Here is a 21,760-nt window from a genome sequence, read left to right on the forward strand (position 1 = left end):
CAAAGGCAAATTTCTAGGTATTTCAAGTCTAGTTGATGATGAGGGGATAAATGATAATACATACTCTTCATTTATGATGATTTCAATGTAAAGGGTAGGCGATTTAATCATGTTCAAATGTTTTGACCAAGATTGGTGAAACCGGGCAATAGTTTTTACATCAGATCTTTTAAAATATGTATTTTATATTCTGAAGCAAATAACAATAACAATTACAATCTAGAAAATAGTCTACAGTTATTCAGTAGACAGAAATTAAAATAAATCTGGAAATAGTGAAATAGAGGTGAATCTCTGAAGACCTGGGGATAGTAATTTTAGTAATGGAAATCATGTTTTCTTTCCAACTAATTGGGATAAAAATCTTTATTTCAACAAGTATTTATAACGTTGTTTTGAATTGTGATTAATAATCAATAAAACCTGAAACATTAATTGAAAGATATTCCAGAAAAGTTTTCAATGCATTTGATCCGATGGTAATTCAACTGTGTAGCTATTAAAAACAAACTTTATTACCTCTTAAAAGCTAACACAAAAATTAATTTCCACCACTTGAGTTTCAATCTGAATTCAGTTTTGCAGGGCAGAGAATATCAATTGTTGCTGGCTTACTATAGTTGGAGCACCGTACTGGCACTGTTCAGCCAGAACACTCAAACTACTTGAACTCGGAAACGGTCGTACAGACTACAGAGCAAAGGCAGCCAAGTTAATTACTGCTGTATTACCTGTCCCGCACCCCGCACCTGCCCAGACCTGTGTAATTGTCCTGTAATCTCGGTTCAGACAATATCCGAAAGGTAAACCGTGCGCTTGTTCGAGTACTTGCATCCAAATACTCATTACATTGATTAAATTCAATCAATGTCCTTCAAATTTCCTGTACTTTATCTTCGATTCTGTTTTCCATCCGTCTCTAACAAACTATCCTCGTTCAAAATGTTTTTTTTTTTTTTTTAATAACAATCGAAATACTTTTACAGAAAATTCATTATTTCAGTTCTCGCATCAAAAGAAGTCCCTAGACAGATTTGTTTTTCAAAACCAAGCAGCCTAAGCCGATAATTTTATTAAAACTGAATATATTTAGTAATTAAGGAATACTTCAAATTTGAAATTCTTGAGACATAGTGGCATTATATTCTGTCACAATACAATAAAATATAAACTCTTTTGTACGACACGGTATACATTGGAAAAATCTTGAAGAGAGGTTTGTGATGAGGAAATATTAAAGATTGGAAAACTTTGATTAAGTTTTGGTTGAGAGATGATTCTAATATCTCTTAAATACTTCAAGTGTGATGGAAATGATGACCTATAGATTGATATAATAACTCTCATAGGAAAGCAAATCGGGATGAAATGGCTGAAGAGTAATTGAAAAGTATAGCAGAAGTATAAATTTGTGTCATAGCCCTATTAGCATAGAACATAATGAAACTTTGGATTGATTTCTGCACACAACTGAACATCTACAAGAAGTTTCAAATAGCATATCATGATTGACGTGGATGTTTGCCGAAATATATACATGTAGGAACCGGAAAAAAATTAGTCTACTGCTACACTTATAAGCAGGCATCATTCTAAGAATGGGCTCAATATTAATGAGCCACAGCTCAGGGTGGGAAATTTGAGAGATGGATCCATTGACGGGATGCAAAATTCAGTCGAAGTAACTTTGTTCAATACTTTTTCAGGCGTTGTATCGTAGCACGCAGTTACCTCTAAGAAAAGGCGGCTTTGTGCACAAAATTGTATAACCAATGTCTTAACGAATACTGCCATAACGGAAACGATGTAATAGTTGTGAATAAGAAATGAATCAATACATAATCGTATAAATGTAGGAAAGATAGATGGAAATGGTTCCAGTATGCTCACGGCGAATGCAACTGACAGAAGCCCGGCCCTTGTATATAATATGAGAAGAAATGTATACATGACCGAAATCTCTGGATTCGGGAACTATCTTACCCACCGCAAAAATTCAAGAAATTCTGTTATAGATGAGTCTCCTATCATGTGTTATCGTTTTCCAACACTATATAGAACACGTTGTACAGAAAATTTACAGGGATATTTTTGCAGAAGATAAATTGCTCGCTGTTGAAGTGAAACGATTACAGAGTATGTAACTTACGTGCTGCAGTTTCATACTTCAAACAGCGCGCTCCAGACAGTTTATTCAACAAAGTGTTTATTCAACGTGATCTCGAGCATAGGGAATGGGGAAGAACTGAGTGAGTGAGAGGAAGAGGGAACGAAATTGAAAAAGGTAAGAAGAGAGTGGGAGAAAAATTTTAAGGGTGGAAGACTGCGTGTGGTTTAAGTCAGAATAGGCGAAGGATGCTGGAAGAAAGAAGTAGGAATAGAACTAGAGAAAAATACCTTAGAAAAATAGAAAGACTATTAATTTAAGGGATGGTAAGTGAGGGATAGTTTGAGTGAGTGGAAAAGTATGCTTATTTATATTTTGGATAAATACTGTTTTGGTCTTTATGGAGATGTTGAGATTTTTTTAGAAGTACCTTCAACAGATTAGGAAATTGAAAATATGGACATATTCTGATTACATGATACAACATTTTTTTCACATATTAATGAAATGGAAATGAAGTAGTAGAACGTAGAAAATAACAAAAATTCGTTCAAACTAAGTGGCTAAGCTTGGAACAAATTGCTAAAGAATACAAGAACCGAAATAAATTTCTAAGTTAGCATCTCAACTATTAGAATGCTAATAAATATCATAGAAGAGAAGGAGATCTTATTTCTATAACAAATCTTATTCGAATAAATAATAAGTAATAAGTTTATGTAATGAGTTGTATAAATAGAAAAAAATATTCCTGATCCAGTAGATATATTCAAAATTCAAGTCTTGAATTTTCTCCAAAATTAAAACTCCAAGATCCAACGAATGAATCAGAATAAAAGCGAAGGAACTAAACCTTCACATTTAATTCTTGAATTTGGTATTGGATATAGACTTCAAAACAGGCAAATAAATTAGAATGAATTGCAGGAGTAATACCTGAAGTCTTCCAGTGAATTTCAAGTAGAGTATGTGGACTTACGAAGACTGACTTATATAGAGTGTTTATGAAATAGAACAAACTTCGTGAGTGGTTTCCTTGCATAAAAAAAGAAAACGTTTCCAGTAAACATTGGTCCTTAAATGCTATGTTGACGAGATCATAATAACGAATAACATTAGAGTTCCCTTTTTTAAGGTTTTAATATGAATCAACAGATTAGAAACAATGAATATTTTATATTAAAAACTTTTCAAAATAGGGTACTATGATGTTATTTTACAAATAAAATTAACTAGCCCTGAATACATACATTTTAAAAGCATAATAGCGGAATATTGCACAATTTTAAGTATCCAATTTTAGTATTGTGCAATCCTATTTATGTGATCATCATTTCAGCATTCCGAACTCATTATTTCTGAAACATTTCCTCTTTATTTTGATGTAAGGAAACTCATAAAGTTTGTCTGTCTATTTCAGAAACATTCTGTATACGAATAATGCAGTTTTGGAGAAAAACACATTAGTCCACACTACTGAAACTGAGAAGAATTGTCAGAGAGAATGAAGACAGAACAAGAAAAAAAAGAAACTTCAAAAGAACTTTTATCAAAAGATTCGAGTCCGAGATGGAACTTCACCATCACTAGAGTTCCGCACTCCCCAAGCCTAACTCCAGTACAAACCAAAGTCTCGTTAAAATTTTACAATGTTCACGTGTTTAGTGCTCGGCAAGGGGTTAGGGCAGCATATGTGCACAGAGTGGGTGGGAAAGGGGGAAACTGCCAACACTTGTATTAGTACGAGACCGGCTTACTAATGCCGGGCTAGGCAAGACTAAGGCGGTCCTTAGTGAATAATACAATAAGCAGGGCACGTTCTCCTAGTGGCGAGAAGATGGCTTCCCAACACGGACACTATCATATAGGAATCACTTGCTGAAATGGAAACTGGTGACAAATACTTTGGAGAACAGGTAGTACTCGTTATTAGCATAAAATATGATAATTGATGATGTGCGAAATGAATATCAAAGGTAAATACAACCTTACTAATATTTCAAGAAAACAGTTCACTGAGCGAAGAATCATCAGGTTTCAATTTTCGGATAGTTTTCTGTGTCAACTTTATAATTATGAGACATAACTGAATCAATAACATTAGCTTTTCTTGATTGTTGACTTAAAACACATATATGAGTATAATTTCAATCATTCGATGTTACTAATTTTGAGTTCAACTACTATTTCATTTTATTTTGGTTTGTTCCAATTTAATAAGGTCTGTTTCACTTCAATCCATTTCCTGTGTTGCGTTCAGAATAGTCGTATTAATAAGATGTTGGAGCTAGCTGAGTCAACAAATTTCTCCACCATGAGAAACTGAAGGTCCACTGAAACGCACTCTCGCTTTTCACAGCTAAGGAAGGCTAAGCAAAGCACATCAATATGTTGGCGGCATCAATTGAATGCAGCAGCAACCTGTAGTAGCAGTCTGTGAATTATGTTCAGTCCTTATTTTAGTCGAAATCCATTGGTTCTATCACTCAAGATCACCATAGATGATCGAAATTTCTAGCCAGGTCACTTGCTTGTGTTAGTCATGGGCTGTCCTGGCCAATATACAATATCTTCTGAAATATATATATCAGATGGAACCTTCGTAAGGGACTCACTAACAACAAATATCCTTAAGAATATTAATTTCTCAACAAGTATGGTGTACACCTACGTTTAACACATTAGAATATCATCACAATGGTTTTCAAGATGAGGTACTAGGTATTCCACTGTTATCCTTGATGATAATTGATAAGGTTCAGGGGTGCCCAGCCCCCCAAGGGCAATGGCGCAAGCCCCCCCCAATCTAAGTGTGATGCCCCCCCAATCCAAGTGTAATGCCACCCCCCCCCCAATCCAAATGTAATGCCCCCCCAAAGTACCCCAATTCTAATTCTACATTATAATCTTCCAAAGGACATTATTTACCTTTGTTCTTGTGAGGAATTCTTTCTGTTTTCATAATATTGTAAAAATATATACCATCGACTCAATAGAAATGGAGTATCTTTTTGATGTTATTTTTGAGACTAGCAGTGCACCCGTTCTTGTTCGGGAGGACTAAAAAGTACTACATTACATCAGGAAAAACTACATGACAAATATTTTGTAGGATATTAAAAGATAAGTAAGGTAGGCTTTGCTTTTTAAATGTGAAGGTTACTTATAAAAAGTTGAATAATAATATAATTGATATTCTTTTATTGCAAAAGAATATTGCATAGCAATTTTGATGAACATTCATACAAATTTGGAACGATTTTATTCATACAATATATAATGTCGGCAAGTTTAGGTATTCTAAATCCTATACTATTAAACGAGCAATTTCTGTTCAAATGTTTATATGTTTGTATTTCACCGGATCTCGAAAACGGCTCTAACAATTCTCACGAAATTCAGAACATAGTAGGTTAATAATATAAAAATTCGATTGCACTGGTTCTCTTCGCTGGGGAAACAAGCTGAAGAACATTAAAAGAATTTATTCATCCTTGGAAAAACAGCTGATAAATTTGTCGTCTGTTGATAATGGAAGTGAGTGAGCGACAAAATTATGACTCAGCTGTTGAACTTTTTCACCTAATTCAATCAGGTACTCAGTGGTAGTTGTACAAAAGCCGGTTAAATTTTAATCCTGATTAATTCCAGTAGAACCAATCAGATAAGCTATCTTTTTGAGATGGTCTTCTGTGATTTGGTTCACGTGGAATTAATCAGGATTGAAATTTAACATGCTTTTGTGAGAGAAATTTTTGCATTCCTCTGAGAATTAATCTCAATCTACTGTGATTAGATAGAACCTTTCTGTATGAACTATGAATATTCATTATAATTTCTTCTTTCGTAATAATTTTTATATGCTTTTGTAGGTACTCCAGAGCGGAGCTCGGTGCCCCGATATTAATCATAAATTGGAACAGGTTGTCACTGATGTTGTGTTGTTGATAGTATTTACTTTTTAACATTACAGGAGTAAATAACACAAGTCGAACAAAATGTATCTTTAAATGGTTCGGTTTTTGGAATAAAGATATCATCTGAACAAGTACATTTTGTAAATTCTATCTATTATTAATACCAAATATCGGGGCACCAAGCTTTGCTCGTTATTTATTCATTGATAAGCAGAACTCAATTCTTTGAAATGATTAGGGAAGGACTAACAGGCACAGCTCAAAACTTTTTCTTCCCCGAATTTTGATTTATATACTATAAAATTTATAGTTGGAATATTTAATATTCCAAAAAGTAGGTTATGTTTCATACACTTGAATTCAAGTGAAATTTTCAGTCCAAATATTTGAAAACATGAAAGTTCTAATTTAGATTGTTTACATACCAAATTGAATAACAAAATAACACTCACTAATCACTTAAAACTGTAAAATAATAATTAACTTTGAATATTATGATATATACCATCTCATGTCAACAAATCAGATTACTGTATTTTGATCGATTCAATTAAAATATTTCTAGATTTCTCGCGAGATACAATAAGCTAATTGATTACACAGCTGATCTCCCACAATGGCACACGCATCTTCTGTTATCGACAGACGACGGAATCATCATCTGTTTTTCCAAGTATGAATTATCCTTTTCATGTCCTTCAGGGAGTTTTCTCAGGGATGAGACCTAGTGCAATCGAAGTTTGATATCATAAACCTACTATATTCCAAATTTCGTGAAAATCGTTAGAGCCGTTTCCGAGATCCGTTGATCATAAATAACCATATAACCAGATAGCCAGATATAAAAATAGAAAAATATAAACAGAAATTGCTCGCTTAATATAATAGGATAACAACTTGTCCAGTAGTAGTCCAATAGTCCAGTCAAATGGTCGTTTTTCAGGAAACAGCCCCGAAAGAATTTTTTTCGATGGTTCTATCTGTATTTTGGGGCGCTAAATTCTAATCTGAAATTTGCTGACACGCCAGAGGGCGACTTCACCCCCAACATTTTTGACTTTTTTTAAGTTTACCATTTAATCTCGAGAACCTTGAATTTATCGAAAAAAGCATTCTCTATATAATATCAAAGATAATAAAATTTCCAATGATTTGACTGGTCGCGCAGGACTACTTTTTGGATTTTTTATCTGAAGTGTTCCACAAGATACACAACTTTGAATGTGCGAGAAATTTGTGATATTTCCCCCATTTTCACAGTTCCGCATGTGCAACGTTGCGTATCTTGTGGAACACTTCAGATAAAAAATCCAAAAAGTAGTCGAGTTTGTGATGAATTTTCTCCTCTTTTCACTCCCATGAATTATACTTCTGTTTTCAATACCGTTGAAAAGTTACAGCCAATTGAATGATGCTTTCTATTTTCTCACTCTTCTTGCAATTTTACTGTTATTAAAGAGTCTCTAGAATGAGTACAATACATGATAGAAACCTGCGATTGGTCTTAAATGAGAGAAAATTTCATGCTCTATGAGCTGAGTTGACTTAATTGATCTTGCATCACTGTTTATATCGAAAAACTGTCGAGACTGTGAAAATGGAAAAAATATCGCAAATTTCTTAGTTTTTTGAATCAAACGTATCTTACTTCACGATTATATTCTTACAAAAATCATTCACCTCACATAAAAGAGGAGATAATTTTCTTCAAATCAAGACCAAGTATCATTCTGAGTTACCGAGACACACAGTTTTGAATATAGAAATCGGTCATTTTTCTATGCATTGAAATATGGGCTAAAATACACTAAAGGAGGAATTTCCTATTTTTTAAACAAATTTTAGTGAGATGATACATGATTTTCAACCGCCTTGACGAGCTGATATGAACGAGCTGTAGTACGAGGAGATGTGATCATTCAGTCAAAAGTTATAAGTGTTTGAAGTTTCGATCCTGGACGTATCCTTATGTGTGCCCCCCACTAGGAAATACTGAAATCTAACTAGTGATTCTCATAGAACATAACCCTCGTAAGGTGATTTCAACCGAAATATGTTTCTTTTTTGTTAGGAAGGCCATGAAAAGGTATTATAATGAAAATTTGAATTTTGGCTGTAGGACAAGATTTTCTATTTTTTGGGTGTATTCCCCCTCCCACCACTACTAAATTCAAAAATAGGTACCTAAGGAATTCCGTTCAGAATTAATATTGTTAATTCACTTGATGTGTGGCTCTCTATCATTACTAGAAAAAGATCCTAGTTGTATAGGGTAGAAGTGGTAGGTTTGCATAATTTTGAAAACCCCTTAAAAATACCCCTTTTTTGAAAACTCTTAGCTCCAGAATCAAAAATCGTAGAGTCCTGCACGACCACTCAATTTATTGGAAATTCTATTATCTTTAATATTTTATTCATTTATTTATCTATGAAAAACATGCTTTTTATGAATGCCTTTTCTCGAAAAGTTAAAGGTTCTCAAGATTAAATGGAAAACTTGAAAAAAGTCCGAAATTTTGGGTTTATTTGGGAGTTTTGGGGTTGAAGCCACCCTCTGGCGTGTCAGCAAATTTCAGATTAGCATTCAGCGCCCCAAAATACATATAGAACCGTCACGAAAAATTCTTTCGGTCTGTTTCCTGAAAAACGACCGGACTATACGAATTTGACTGGACTATACGAAACAGAAAAAAGTAATGAAGCATTACAATAATTACTTGGTCACTGTGTGCTAAATAGGGTGTGAATTTGAAAGATTGAAATTGGCTTCATTTGATATTTTTTTTAGTTATTTCATCTTAAGTTTTTTCTTCTGTCAAATTCACTAGAGTTTGCGATGTTGTTTATAATTCATTCCCATTTCAGAGACATTAATATCATCATGAAACGCCTTCGAAATTAAAATAATTATTAGAATAAAATGTACATTACAATTTAACTTATCAGTGTGCTTTTAAGAAAATTAGGTTGCAACAGCAAGGAAACTCAAACACAGGACCATTAAAAATTAAAATTAAGCAAAGGAAATCAGAATAATAGTGGATGATGAAGTTATAATTTATTTTTGTCAAAGATTTACCTTCAAACTCATAGGCTTAAAATTACTAAAATTCCTGCATACAACATATTATCAATTGCATTTTTTATGCTTCATATTGAGTTAAACTTTGCAAAATATAACATTGTAAAGGTGGGAAAAAGTATTAAAATTACAATGATTTCAAATACTCATGAAAAAAGTAAAAATGAAACAAATCGAGAATTCATAATTCCAAGAATTAAAGAATACAATAACAATAATAATGAACAAAAATTCTATCAATAGAATAAATAACATTTATAACTGAACGACGTACCAAACCATAAATATGCACATCCACACTGATGGATGTAAACAACATATAACATTATTAATTATACACATTTAAACATTAAGAAAAATGCCAAACCGTCGACTTGAATCTTAGACCTCACTTCGCTTGGTCAATTAGATTATTCATCAGACAAAATACAGACAAAAGAAAGGTTCTGAAATTTGTTTTTTTTATGATCAAAAACTCATCTGTATATTATATTTATGATTCAATTTTCTTTACTGTTGGGAAATTGGACAAAAAAAGACACATTTTGTGGACTTAATTGGGATCTCGCGATCTCATTTGTCGAGTAAAAGGGTTGCTATTTTGATGAGATTAACAAATTTTCATATTAAATTACCTGTACAATAAATCCAGGCTACATGAATAAACACAGATAAGTACATAAAGGAACCGCTACGCGCATTGAATCATTGCTTTTTCGAATACAGTAACCAGGCTATAATGCAGGACATTTACATTTAACGTTCGGCACTAAAGCTAACAAAATTTATAACGTTCAATTCAAAGGTCTACTGAAACGCACTCTCGCTTTTCACAGCTAAGGAAGGCTAAGCAAAGCACATCAATATGTTGGCGGCATCAATTGAATGCAGCAGCAACCTGTAGTAGCAATCACCTATAACTGTCAGCATTGCTTGCATGGGAAGCGTTGGTGGTATTTATGAGGAATACTGACAGTTTGAAGCGATTCTCAAGACAAATATATTGGGCATGGAAGCCTATGGTGAACGTGGCGCTAAAATCCCCAACCGGCCCAACCAAAAGTGATTAGACAGCCCTTTTGCTTCGCCCGACCAAAATCCGATTTTCAACAGACAACAGACACGGACTGCTCACTGCTCACACTCACTTGCCATTCACATTTATACATTTTGCCACTCTCTCGCTGCTACTATTTCACTCGGACCCATTTTGATTTCCCATCAGACGAAATTTTACCAAATCCCTCTATTCTGTACCAGTGTGAACGCATCACTCTCTATCCTTTTCTGTAGCATCGTTCGCTATCAATTTTTTCATTTTTCCATTTCTTTCCTTTTGAAATCTCATTCTTTTTTCACAATTTGAGCTATAACTTTATCTTGTTAGGGACCTCACATCTTAACATCGCATTACTCCATGCAACTGGATTCAAATTTCTCAAATTGAAGAAAATGATGGAAAAATTACAAATCATCATGAAGGGAACTCTCTACAAAAAAAAAGGTTTTTTTGAATACTGTTTTGATATTCCCGATATTTATCATATACTGTAGCAAATAGAACTTGAATTACAAATATTTTTGACTACAGCATACTATACATGCCTGATAAATTCTACATTTTATTCTTGGCTCCTATCTTTCATAGTTGTAGTTTTTCAAAAATAGAGGAATAATGTTTCATTGACAATTCTTCACATTCCCAAACAATTTCCTCCCATCCAAATCAATAGCAACACCCATCAACTGACTTTCGCACTCTTCTCTCTAACTCACTTTTGAACAATATTCTCTGTTTTCTCTTTCACTTCAAACTTACTCTAGTTCCCATTCTACCTTCTATGAACTACTAATCTTCTCCCCTCTTTCACCCTCATTTTTGAGCAATTTCCCAGTTCTATAAACCGTTTTCCTCTCTTTCACACTCTTCGACAATTATTCATAAAATACTGTACCATTTCACTCGCTCCCACTCAAAACTTTTCTTCTGTACTACACGGAATACGTACTGATCTTCCCTCTTCAAAACTTATGACCAATAATTTTCTCCCGCTTATAAATCGCTCTACCCACTTTCACTCTCTGAACTTTCAATAATTTTTCCTCTCCCATAAATGGCTGTACCCCAGCTCTCTCAGCCACTATCTCCCTCCAACCTACGCACCTACGCACCTACCCGACCACATTCAGAGGCTGGCGTTGAGCGCCGAAAATACTCGAGTCTGAGTTCTCAGTGCCACTGCCGACACCCGTCCAATAATTGTGGAGGACCTTCAACCGCCACCGCTCTATTCATTAGTGTATGACATTTGACTTGCAAATGATTGCTTCAACCCTTCTAACACCTCATCCCCCTCCGACGAACCCCCCCCCACACTTATATTATGCCCACTCACTCTAATCGGAAGTCAGTTTTCCATCATCATCATCATCAGCAGCATCTGCGTGCTATAATACCATCACAGCTCGCTGCGTTTCGCACAAAAGGTGCCAATTCCACCATCATCGTCATGATTATGATAATGATCAGTCATCAGATGTCAAATTAGAACCGTCTGACAGTGGCACCGTCATTATTCACAACACAGTGATCACAAAAAGCGAGTTTTGAGTTGGTTTTCAATTTTCTCAAAGAGTGGGGTTTTCAATTGAACTTTGAGGAAGTCTTTTTTCAAGATCTCCACTTTTCATGAGTAAGGAAGAGTAGGAGTACCAGTATTTCATCATAGCCCTTTAAGTATAATTTGTTTTTAATGGAAAGATATTTTGCAAATAATGTAAAGCTCACAGTGTTTGATAGAGTAGGAATAAAGGGGGCAAGGCAAAATGAGGAATAGAGACGGAAGAGAAAAGCACAAAACTAAAGCTCATACCTGAGTGGAACAGTGCAAGTAACCAGAGTCTAAATACTATATTACTGACATTATATTTTTTAATAGAATAAGTTTATCGATCTAAATATTTCACACATATGCCATCTACACAAGGTACTGAATAATTATCATGGAATACAAATTTATTATTTATAAAATGATTTACTGTCCAAAAAGAATTTTAAGATCATACTTGGAATTTATCTTTCTTATACTGGCGTTATACGTTTTTTCAAGACTTTGAGATTTGGATGCTGAAAGAAGAATTGAAGAAAAAAGGTCCTACATGATACTAATTGCACTATAACCGATGATATACTTTGTATATAGAATTGAAAGACGAAGGAGAAGAAACAGATTTTCCCTTTTCCACCATTCTACACTATACTCGAACATTCTCCGGTTGAGAGATGTTTCTCGTTCCCAATCATTATTCTCTAAATCTCTAGACTGAGAAATAAAATATAGACTATTTGCCTAAAGCAACCAGCAGACAAACATCATAATAGGATAAGCTATACTATCTTTCATCTTAGCTCTACAAAAACGGTTTTTGTTCTATTTTCGAAAAGGCGAAATTCTGCTTAGTGTATCCAGAATATATAGGCTCCATGTTCGTGAAAAGCTTATTCTCTGTTTGTGGAGTATTTGTGTGGAAAAATGACAAATTGGATAACCATCAGATGATTAGAAGAAGAAAATGGAGGAGAGGAGAATATGGATGCAAAAACTCAGATATGAAAAAATTGAATTAGTCTATTTAATTGAAGCTGAAAAGTGTTAAAAAGGATTTAAAGGACAGCAGATACTATCACTATTCATAGTTGATACTTCTTGGGGAATATGTGGTACAGAGAGGACATGACAATATTATCATATCATATCCAACATGTGATAGCAGAGGATGGCAAATATAATTTCACGTGGAATGGTTCCCTTTGTGAAATCAGCACGTACCAGCAAATGCAGCTGGTTGGAATGCTAATGAGTGCAGGATATAAGGGATCCAAATAGAAATTCAAAACTGAAATAATGCATTCATAACAAACCGAAATAATGCAATGCAGATTGCAAAATAATTGAGTTTATTATCTATCATATCAGGGCATTCCATGTGTTTTCCCACTCATAAGTACTCAAAATTAAGTGCATGTACCACTATTCTAATGAACAAGTACTCGTTTCGAAACTCATTCTTGTTTAATCAACAATTTTTGGGATAACAACCATCAACGCATGATGATGTAGCATATTTCACAAATGTTGTTTTTCAGTAATAATCTTCTCACTCTTTCTCTTCATCTTACAGTTCTTAATGAGATTTTCAAAGTAGGGTTTAGTCTAGGAACGATAAAATATGTTCTATCAAGAATCTTTGTACTATGGAAAATTCCAAAATTGGATATAATGAGTGTTTCCAGCATCAAGATACTATAATCTAGCAAAAACCATCAACAAACTCTAGATGAAATTAAACTTAAAATTCATACATGATAAGCATGAGAATTAATCGCCATTGTGAGGATTCAGAAGATTAAACATTTCCAACTAATCTTAACAAATAATTATTATTAAACGAAAATCCTAATTGAACGCTATAAATCACCCCGAAGACTTATTCTACTGCAAATATTGACAAAAGGGTTAACAGCTAGATGGAAATTCGATTAGCATTTGAGCAAATGCAGTTTCTAATTTATTTCCATCTAATCCTAAGCAACAAGTTCCGAAATAGTCAACTGAACAATTAAAGAAGGAAAATATCAAGATGAACTAGATTGTGAATATGATAATGAACCGTGTGGTTTCTATCTGCTCTTGATTGATACCGAGATGTAAAAATTGTTTCCATACCTGTGTTCGTCTTTGGAGCTGGGTATGAACCGTACACATTCTCGCTTCTGAAATGTTGCTTCGATCCAACTGCGTGCGGCCAGCTGCAATCAAACACAAAAAAAACTTGAAAATTATCACTAGAATGGAAAAATATAAATTACTGTTTACAGCATATAATTCTCAAAAAAAAACTCCTACAGGAGAACAAGTAATCAAATTTTCTTCAAGTGCACTTCATTTCTCTGCTCCAGAATAAATATTTATATTCAGCGACTACTCAACTATGTTTTGACTTTTTGATCCATTTGAAAGTATCATTTTGAACACTGTCAAGCTTGAAGTTCGCTGCTCCACTATCTTTTGGCCCTAAGCGAATCTGTATTCGCTGCCTAGACCCCAATCACACCTTACTCATATTCTCCAAATAGTTTTCGATGAGTTCCCTTCATAAAAAAGTTGAAAAAAGATGCAAAATATGAGGATAATGACTAACGAATAATCATTATAAAGGTCACGTCAGGGTTCACAAGATGTAAGGTCTACTGATGAGGGTGTCAATGGCGTATGGAAGAGGAACGAATAATTGCGTAGGAGAAAAGTAGGGATAAAGTTGGTGGTGGGCGATGATCTGACGAAAGACACGATGTCGGGTACAAAGTTCACGGGATTGACAACGCTTAATGGGGGATCAGCAAAGTCCTGGCTTATCTGTTAAGTTGGAAACGCCATTAAAGAGTTTCCTCAGCTAAGCTCAACCGTCCGAGGTGCAGAGAACCCGGAAGGGAGCGGGAGGGGGGCGTGTGAAATACTGCACTACAAGACGAACAATGCCATTTGGAATGGATGTCATGTTAAGATAGTGTTGAAAGTGAAGGAATTACTAAGTTGGGTAGGACAGTCGAGCTTGTAGCCATTAGTGTTGCATTAAATGGAGAGTGTATTCTAGCGTATCCAGTGGAGATAGAAAGTTTACAATGTCATAGATTTGCAGAGGATGAATCAGAATAGGAACAGTATAGAACTACATCAATTCAGAAATGTTTCACTCTCCTGAATTAATCATTAATACAATAAGTATTCAATTTCAAATGGAATTGTTCTTTGAATGCAAAGCTCGAGGTTCAAAGTTCATGACATCCTTCATCTAGATGCCTAGAATTGTATTCACATCTGGAAACTTTGTAGGCTAAAATTTGTTTCGATAGCATTTCAAAATCTCTTCAATTTGATAAAGATTAATGATGGTGACATTGATAGAGGAAGTGACATTGGGTCACCGATGGTCAATAAAAGCCATGAGAATTGATAATAATAGAGTAAAGCACAAACTAGTTTCTCTCCATTGCATTAATCAATATGATATTCAATAATCATCTATACAAGTTGAATTCACCAATATGTTATTGTCTTATTAATTGCGAGAGAGTCAAACCGAACAATTGCTCTGTTCAGACCTTGGACAGAATTGTAGAGAATTCATCTTCCCCACATTGGAAAAAGTGTATTGTATTAATGTGAATGAATTTCTTGTCTATGACTAATATAGCCTATTTTAATTGAATGGATAGCTGAATAACACATCTACAATAATTAACGTATCACAGCTGCTTAAAAAATTTCATGATCAATAGGTTTATAGCCCACAATAGACTTATTAGTCCGCAATAGAATAACAAATCAAAAATCTTCTGAATATTTTACTGGAAAAATGCTCTAAACCAAATTAACTGGATTTTCAATTTTTTCCATTCCTATTCCAAAAATCATGTTCTATTTCAATTATTTATTGATGATGAATTTTCTTATCATGGAATACTCATAGGATGAGAGGTTATTTGTGATATATTCTATTGTTTTGTACATTACATTATTACTAAATACAAGGGATGAAAATGAGGGTAGAATTCATTGTTATGAGAAGCATATCATGACAAGTAATTGCTGTGGGCAATTAAAAAGAATGAAGAAGTGTGAAGCAGAAGAATGGTCGCTCGCAGCTGAGAACAATGAAGATTGAGATATATGGCCAAGATATGGAATGGGCAAATTAGCAGCATTCTGTTCATGAGAGGGAAAGCGGGGGCAATTTGTACTTGTAATCAAAGCAATGTGCGTGAATCTCTTGCTGTAAGGGAATTGGGGTGGGAGCGAGTAACAATGCATTCAAATCCACAATGAATGGATTACAGGAGAAGAAAACAAATAACTAATAGAGGAGGGTACAAGAGAATGATAAAGATGATGATAAAACAGAGAAGAGCTTGAAAAGACAGAGTAAAAATGGAGATAGAATGAAGGAAATGATGAAGAAGGATGTGAAGGAATGATCAAAAGGGACTGATAAAAGGGGAGAAGAACACACGAAGAAGACAAGCAAGATTTTAAAGAGGAGATAGATTGAAAGATAGAGAAGTGAACTGTGTAAAGAGAACTCATAACAAGAACTCTTGTGACTAGGAGAACCTAAGAAATTTTCCTTTGTTGCTTTATTTTGAAACGAGATTCTTCAGCAACATTGTATCAGATTTTAGTTGAAATATACCATTCAATAAATGAAACAGCGATGAATACCATGGTTAATTCAGATATGTGTTTTGAAAGATGTTGTGAATGTTGTAAAGAAACGTAACCAATGACCATAAATTTTCAGTTTTCATAGTGTATGAATAACATTCCTTTTTTTGGATAGTAGAATGAAATTAGAAGTAGTTCTCAAGTTTAAAACTTCATCATATAGTTGTGAATGTTGGGCTAAATTTTCACTCTAAAGAGTCCAAAACATGTAAAATCAAGTAAAAAACAGGAAGAGAGTATTTATTACACCATTTTTATGACTGTATTTCTATAGTACCGCAACACCAACCGTTTCTGAAAGATACGAGGCACTGTTCATATAAGGAAACCACAACGTTAAAAATGACTTGATTACAGAAATTGATATCATTTTTCATCAACATAACAAAAGTGAGGCATATGGAAGGTAGTTATGACACTCCCGTAACACACATCCATGGACTCATTAAAAACTGGTATTATTAGGATTATTTCACGATAATCAAGTAACAATTACCGAGTCCAATATTGGACCCTAATGTGGACTCCAATTGGAATCCAATTGGTATACAACCGTATACCAATAATCATTGCAATAGAGTTACACTTTAGTTCAAGTATGCAAATTCATAAATCACTAACTATAAACTGAACACGATTCAATCAGGTACAACTATCAATCTTATATCTTAGTAGACTGACACATTACACTTTATCCGCTTTGAGTATTCACCAATGTTGGAATGTCTCCTCTGGTCAAAACTTTCGAATGTTTATGGACAAAACACGCTTATTGAATAGACCCGTTTAACAAAACACGCTTATTGAATAGACCCGTTTAACAAGAGTCCTGTGAAGATGGATGGGGCATCAGATACGGCTGTGAACCTCTCAAAACAAGCACTTTGCTACCCAACACAAGAGAGCTTTTCCCCATCTGGATAATGCGGGACCAGCAAGTAACGTAAACATGGAGAGTGATGTATGTTTACATTGTGGAGACAGTTTGTGTAGGAGAGGAGATTGAGAGTGCAATAAAACATATTGAATTATTTTTAGATTGGAGAGAAAATTTTTGATTAAGAAATTAGAAAATATTATCAAGACCTAGTAGGCAAAAGAGCTCTGATGAAATTAAAATCGCTCAAATTTCTTGTTTCACTTATTACAGAAGGAAGTAAATGAAAAAAAAGTTTCATTGAAGTAATACTTGTATACCTAAACCATTATCCATAATCCAACCCCGTTATATAAGTAAAATACATTTGAAAATATCGCTTTAATCCTTAATATAGATGTAAGTAATTAATGCATCGTAATATATGTACGGTATTAAGATTATAGAGTGTACTTGATTATTGCATTATCATATAACCTTCTTATCACAGACCGCCTGATTGATAGCATTAGTGAGGTGTCTGAAAATTGAGACTTATATTTTGGGACACAAAACATACATTGTACTGCATTTCTGAATACTGTGTGAGTAGAATTGAGTACCAAACACTGTTTCAGGGATTTAAGAGCTAATGTCCTAATAATTAGTAAATTGAGCATGACGTAACTTAATCACAGCATAATGAAACAACTACTGCAATGAACCAACCCAACAAATTAAACGGTAGTTAGCGGCGGCAAACAATGGCTTAACTCGGAAATAAACTTTGAACGCAACTCTATTAATCCCATCGGGTTACCGGTCCACTAACACTAGCAATGAGGCTTTAAATGGTGTGGTACAAATCGATAACGGACATGGTTAGGCATGGTTCAGTTGCCTTAATACGAGGGCCATCCAGAATAATAGGTTGGATATTTGAAACTATTGAGAATCTTTGAGAAAATTGTGTTTCAATTAGATGAAATGTTACAGATTCAATCCAGATGAACCAATTACAACGAACAATCGCTCCCTTCCATCTTAGCCAAAGGGGATTGATTGAACATTCACATACTAGAGAAATTTTATGAGAAAACGATTTCGTGAGTTGTGCTTATAATCATGGAATAAGAAGGAAAAAATATCACTTGAATACTTACGTTTTCTCCATAATATGAAGTTTTACTACTAGTTACTATAACTATAGGTACTTGACTGGTAAAAAGTTTGTTTTACATGTTATATTGGAAATCTTGTTAAAGTTGAAGTCCAATCTCGATTTACCAGAAAAAATAGGTACAGTGAATGTTTTTTCAAGCTGTGTCGAAACAGAACAACATAAAACAAAAATTAGAAATTGGGAGGAAGGAATGACAAACGTACAAAACTTGCAATGTATGAACTAAATAATAAGAGAGAGATTAATTGATTGATTGATTATATGTCTTTATTAGGGCGGAGTTGGCTCTCTGCCACACAACTCTTCACAAAATAAGAAAAAATTACATAAGAATACAGAAATAATAGATTACATTTTATTATGTAATAAGATTACATAAGATTAATATAAATGAATAAAACTCTTAATAAAAATACAATTACATATAATAAAAGAGAATTTTAAACTTAATTTATTAATACAATTGGAAACAATGTTTCAAATTTCAGTAGATAAATCCTATAAGAAAACTTATCAGAAATGAAGATCTAATCAAGAGAGAGAGAGAGAGAAAGGAGGAACGAGATGGAAGAGGAGAAACAAGGAGGGTACGAGCCAGAAGAGTTGAACGATGAGATGAGGAAAAAAGGTAGAAAGAAGAATTGGAGGAGCAGAAGGAGCAGTACAATGGAGTAGTGAAGGACAAGAAAAACTGGGAGAGAATGACGAGAGAAAGAGATTTTGAGGAGGAAATTCAAGGAGAATTAAGAAGAAAAATTCCACGGGAAATGGGGAAGATGAGGTTGAAAGAAGAAGTGAAATAGGAGTAAGAAAAAGAGAGTATGGAGAACGGAGGATGATTGATTGATTGATTGCTGCCTTCATTTAATATCTTGGAGGGCGACTTTAGGGCGCAGCCGGTCCTCCCTTACACTCAACCCTCAATACAAAGTTAAAGAGATAGAGAAGAAGAATTGAAGGGAAAGAGGAATAAACTGCCAGGCAGAGAACACAATATAGTCACACCTACGATTGCCAAGTTCAATGTTAGTGGAAGATTGCAACGTAATGAAGTTTACTATTGGGATTCATTTGCGAGAGAGTAAAAACAAGAGTAATGAATGCATTAAGGTATTAATGGTTCGAGTGATGAATTAAATACAGGGCAGAGAGTTCTTATTTTTGCTTTCTTGCGTAAGCTCCGCATCTCAGCACACCCAGGGGAGGTATTCTTCGTCTATCATGAGATTCACTCAAATCTGTCAGAGTTCCTTATAATTAACATCAATGCTCGCCTTTGAACCAATGCTGACAATTCAAAATGGATCTGACTATAGCCCTGACCTCTCACGGCTCTCAACTCACTCAGCTAGGGAGAAACTTGGCTGAGTAACTAGAGCTGCTAGGTAATGGCAACCAGCGTACTACGAAAACTCGTCTATCGTTATTATTACAGGCTGGCAGATGAGATTCACTGTGTACACAATATGGCAGTCAATGTCAGGCTACGCACCACTAACCTTGAAGCTGCTTGCTGAGGAAATGATAGGTGTTGAGAGTGGGCATTACAGAAATATTTAATAAGCTATTATAATAATTGATGAGAAGAAAATTAATTTTTTGAGAATTATTTGAAATTTACAATGTGAATATACTTGTTAATTCTTCATTCTTGTTTGTAATATTCTCAGCTTCTAATCAATAAAAGTTAATAATACTATTAATTAATACTACAATTTTTTATATTGCTTTTATTAATTTGAACAAAAGTAGCCCATATAAGTGAAGTGATTTTTTCTCAGCGTCTGTAACGAAAGATGTGATATCAGATAGATCAGGGTAGATTTAAGAGGATATTAGTGAAAATGCAGAACTCAAAACAGTGGCATCATTAATCCTGCGATTGGAATTAAAAGCATCCCCGAAAAGAGGAAATAGTCCAGTAAGTTGGTGAAATGAAATATATATCGGATATGTGAAATAAGAAGCCTTCTGCGTTCCGAGCAACTTAATATAGCATGATGAAATGAGCTTTTTGATTGAAAAGAAAGCCCCCTAGAATCTCAGTTGATCTTCGGACGTCATATTCCAAAATCTTTAATATTTTCGAATTTCATTTAGGTTCTTCACAAGTCACCAACTACATTCATAATCGCTTTCATAAGAATATGTTCACATACTAAAATCGTTCCAAATTAAACAAAATCATAATACTTATTAGGAAGAGTAATTTTTCTGAAAACCATGCCCCGCTTTTTGGATTTCATGTTCACAGATTGAATTCAGTAGAAAGTCGTACAATCAATAAGAACGAAGCGTAGGTAGACATTAATCAAAAGGGTTCCGCTGCAATTACCCAGCATCTAGAGACAATGCAGTGAAATATGAAGAACATCAGTGTCACTGAGCTATGGAACGGCAATTCAACAACACTGCGAATGGAGCCGTTCTGTTAGTTGCTTCCGTTAATGGATAACAGCCATTTCGATGTCATTTTTCCAGAGATGACTTGATGGCGACACAGAAAATGATCATTACCAGGAACGGAAATGGTTCATAATGGACATAGACGATGAGTGAATCATGAAGAGTTGACAGAGAGAAATAATATGCGAGAATAGTGAAGAGGTGATAAGAGAAAATGAGTGCACTAGGAATGACTGTAGAGATTAATGTCAGTATAGGGATGTGAGGGATTATGTACGAGTAAGAAAGACAAGAAGTGAGAGATAGAGGAATGAACTTAGAAATTATCAAAAGAATGAGGAAACAGGGAAACCCATAGATCACAGAGAAACCAGAAAATATAGAAATTAGGCGGGAAATGGTAAGTAATACGAATGAATTGAGAGATAAAATACATGATTGCAAGAAATGAAAACATTAGAAAAATGAGATAAAGATTAAGGGAAGACTAGATTGAATTTATCAAATATAATTGAGAAAACGAATTGAAAGAGTGTAAAATACAACTTTAAGAAGGGACGGATGTATGGAATGGATAGGCCTAAGTAGAATTGGAGAAAAGTGGTGACCGATTGCAATAGGTGTTCATGGTATGAAGTTGTTGGACAAAGAGTTTTTAAAATAATTTGAAAAAGTGAACAAATATTGATACCGAAACGACGAGCAGTACATGATAAGTTCAAAATTGTGAAAAAAGAATCATTCCAATTGGAGAGATTTGAAAGTTTTTAAAATGAGAAGAATTGGAAGTAAGAAAAACCTAGTGAGAAATACAATAAGAGTTCCGGTGTTTGTGAATCCGCCTTTCAAATCACTCCATTTAGAAAAATCACTAAGAAAATACAATTTCGTTTTTTTAATGGGTATTGAGATAAACGATAAAGAAA

At 34.3% G+C, this 21,760-nt stretch overlaps 1 protein-coding gene across 1 annotated transcript in view; it reads right to left on the reverse strand.

Moving 5' to 3' along the window:
* Positions 1–21,760, reverse strand: part of LOC111045297 (transient receptor potential cation channel trpm) — a 255,258-nt gene that overhangs the window by 149,519 nt on the left and 83,979 nt on the right. The window contains 1 exon segment of the mRNA XM_039421133.1: positions 13,834–13,916. Coding sequence (XP_039277067.1) covers positions 13,834–13,916 — 83 coding nt within the window.

This window comes from Nilaparvata lugens, chromosome 2, assembly GCF_014356525.2.
Source record: "Nilaparvata lugens isolate BPH chromosome 2, ASM1435652v1, whole genome shotgun sequence".
NCBI classification, from domain to species: domain Eukaryota; kingdom Metazoa; phylum Arthropoda; class Insecta; order Hemiptera; family Delphacidae; genus Nilaparvata; species Nilaparvata lugens.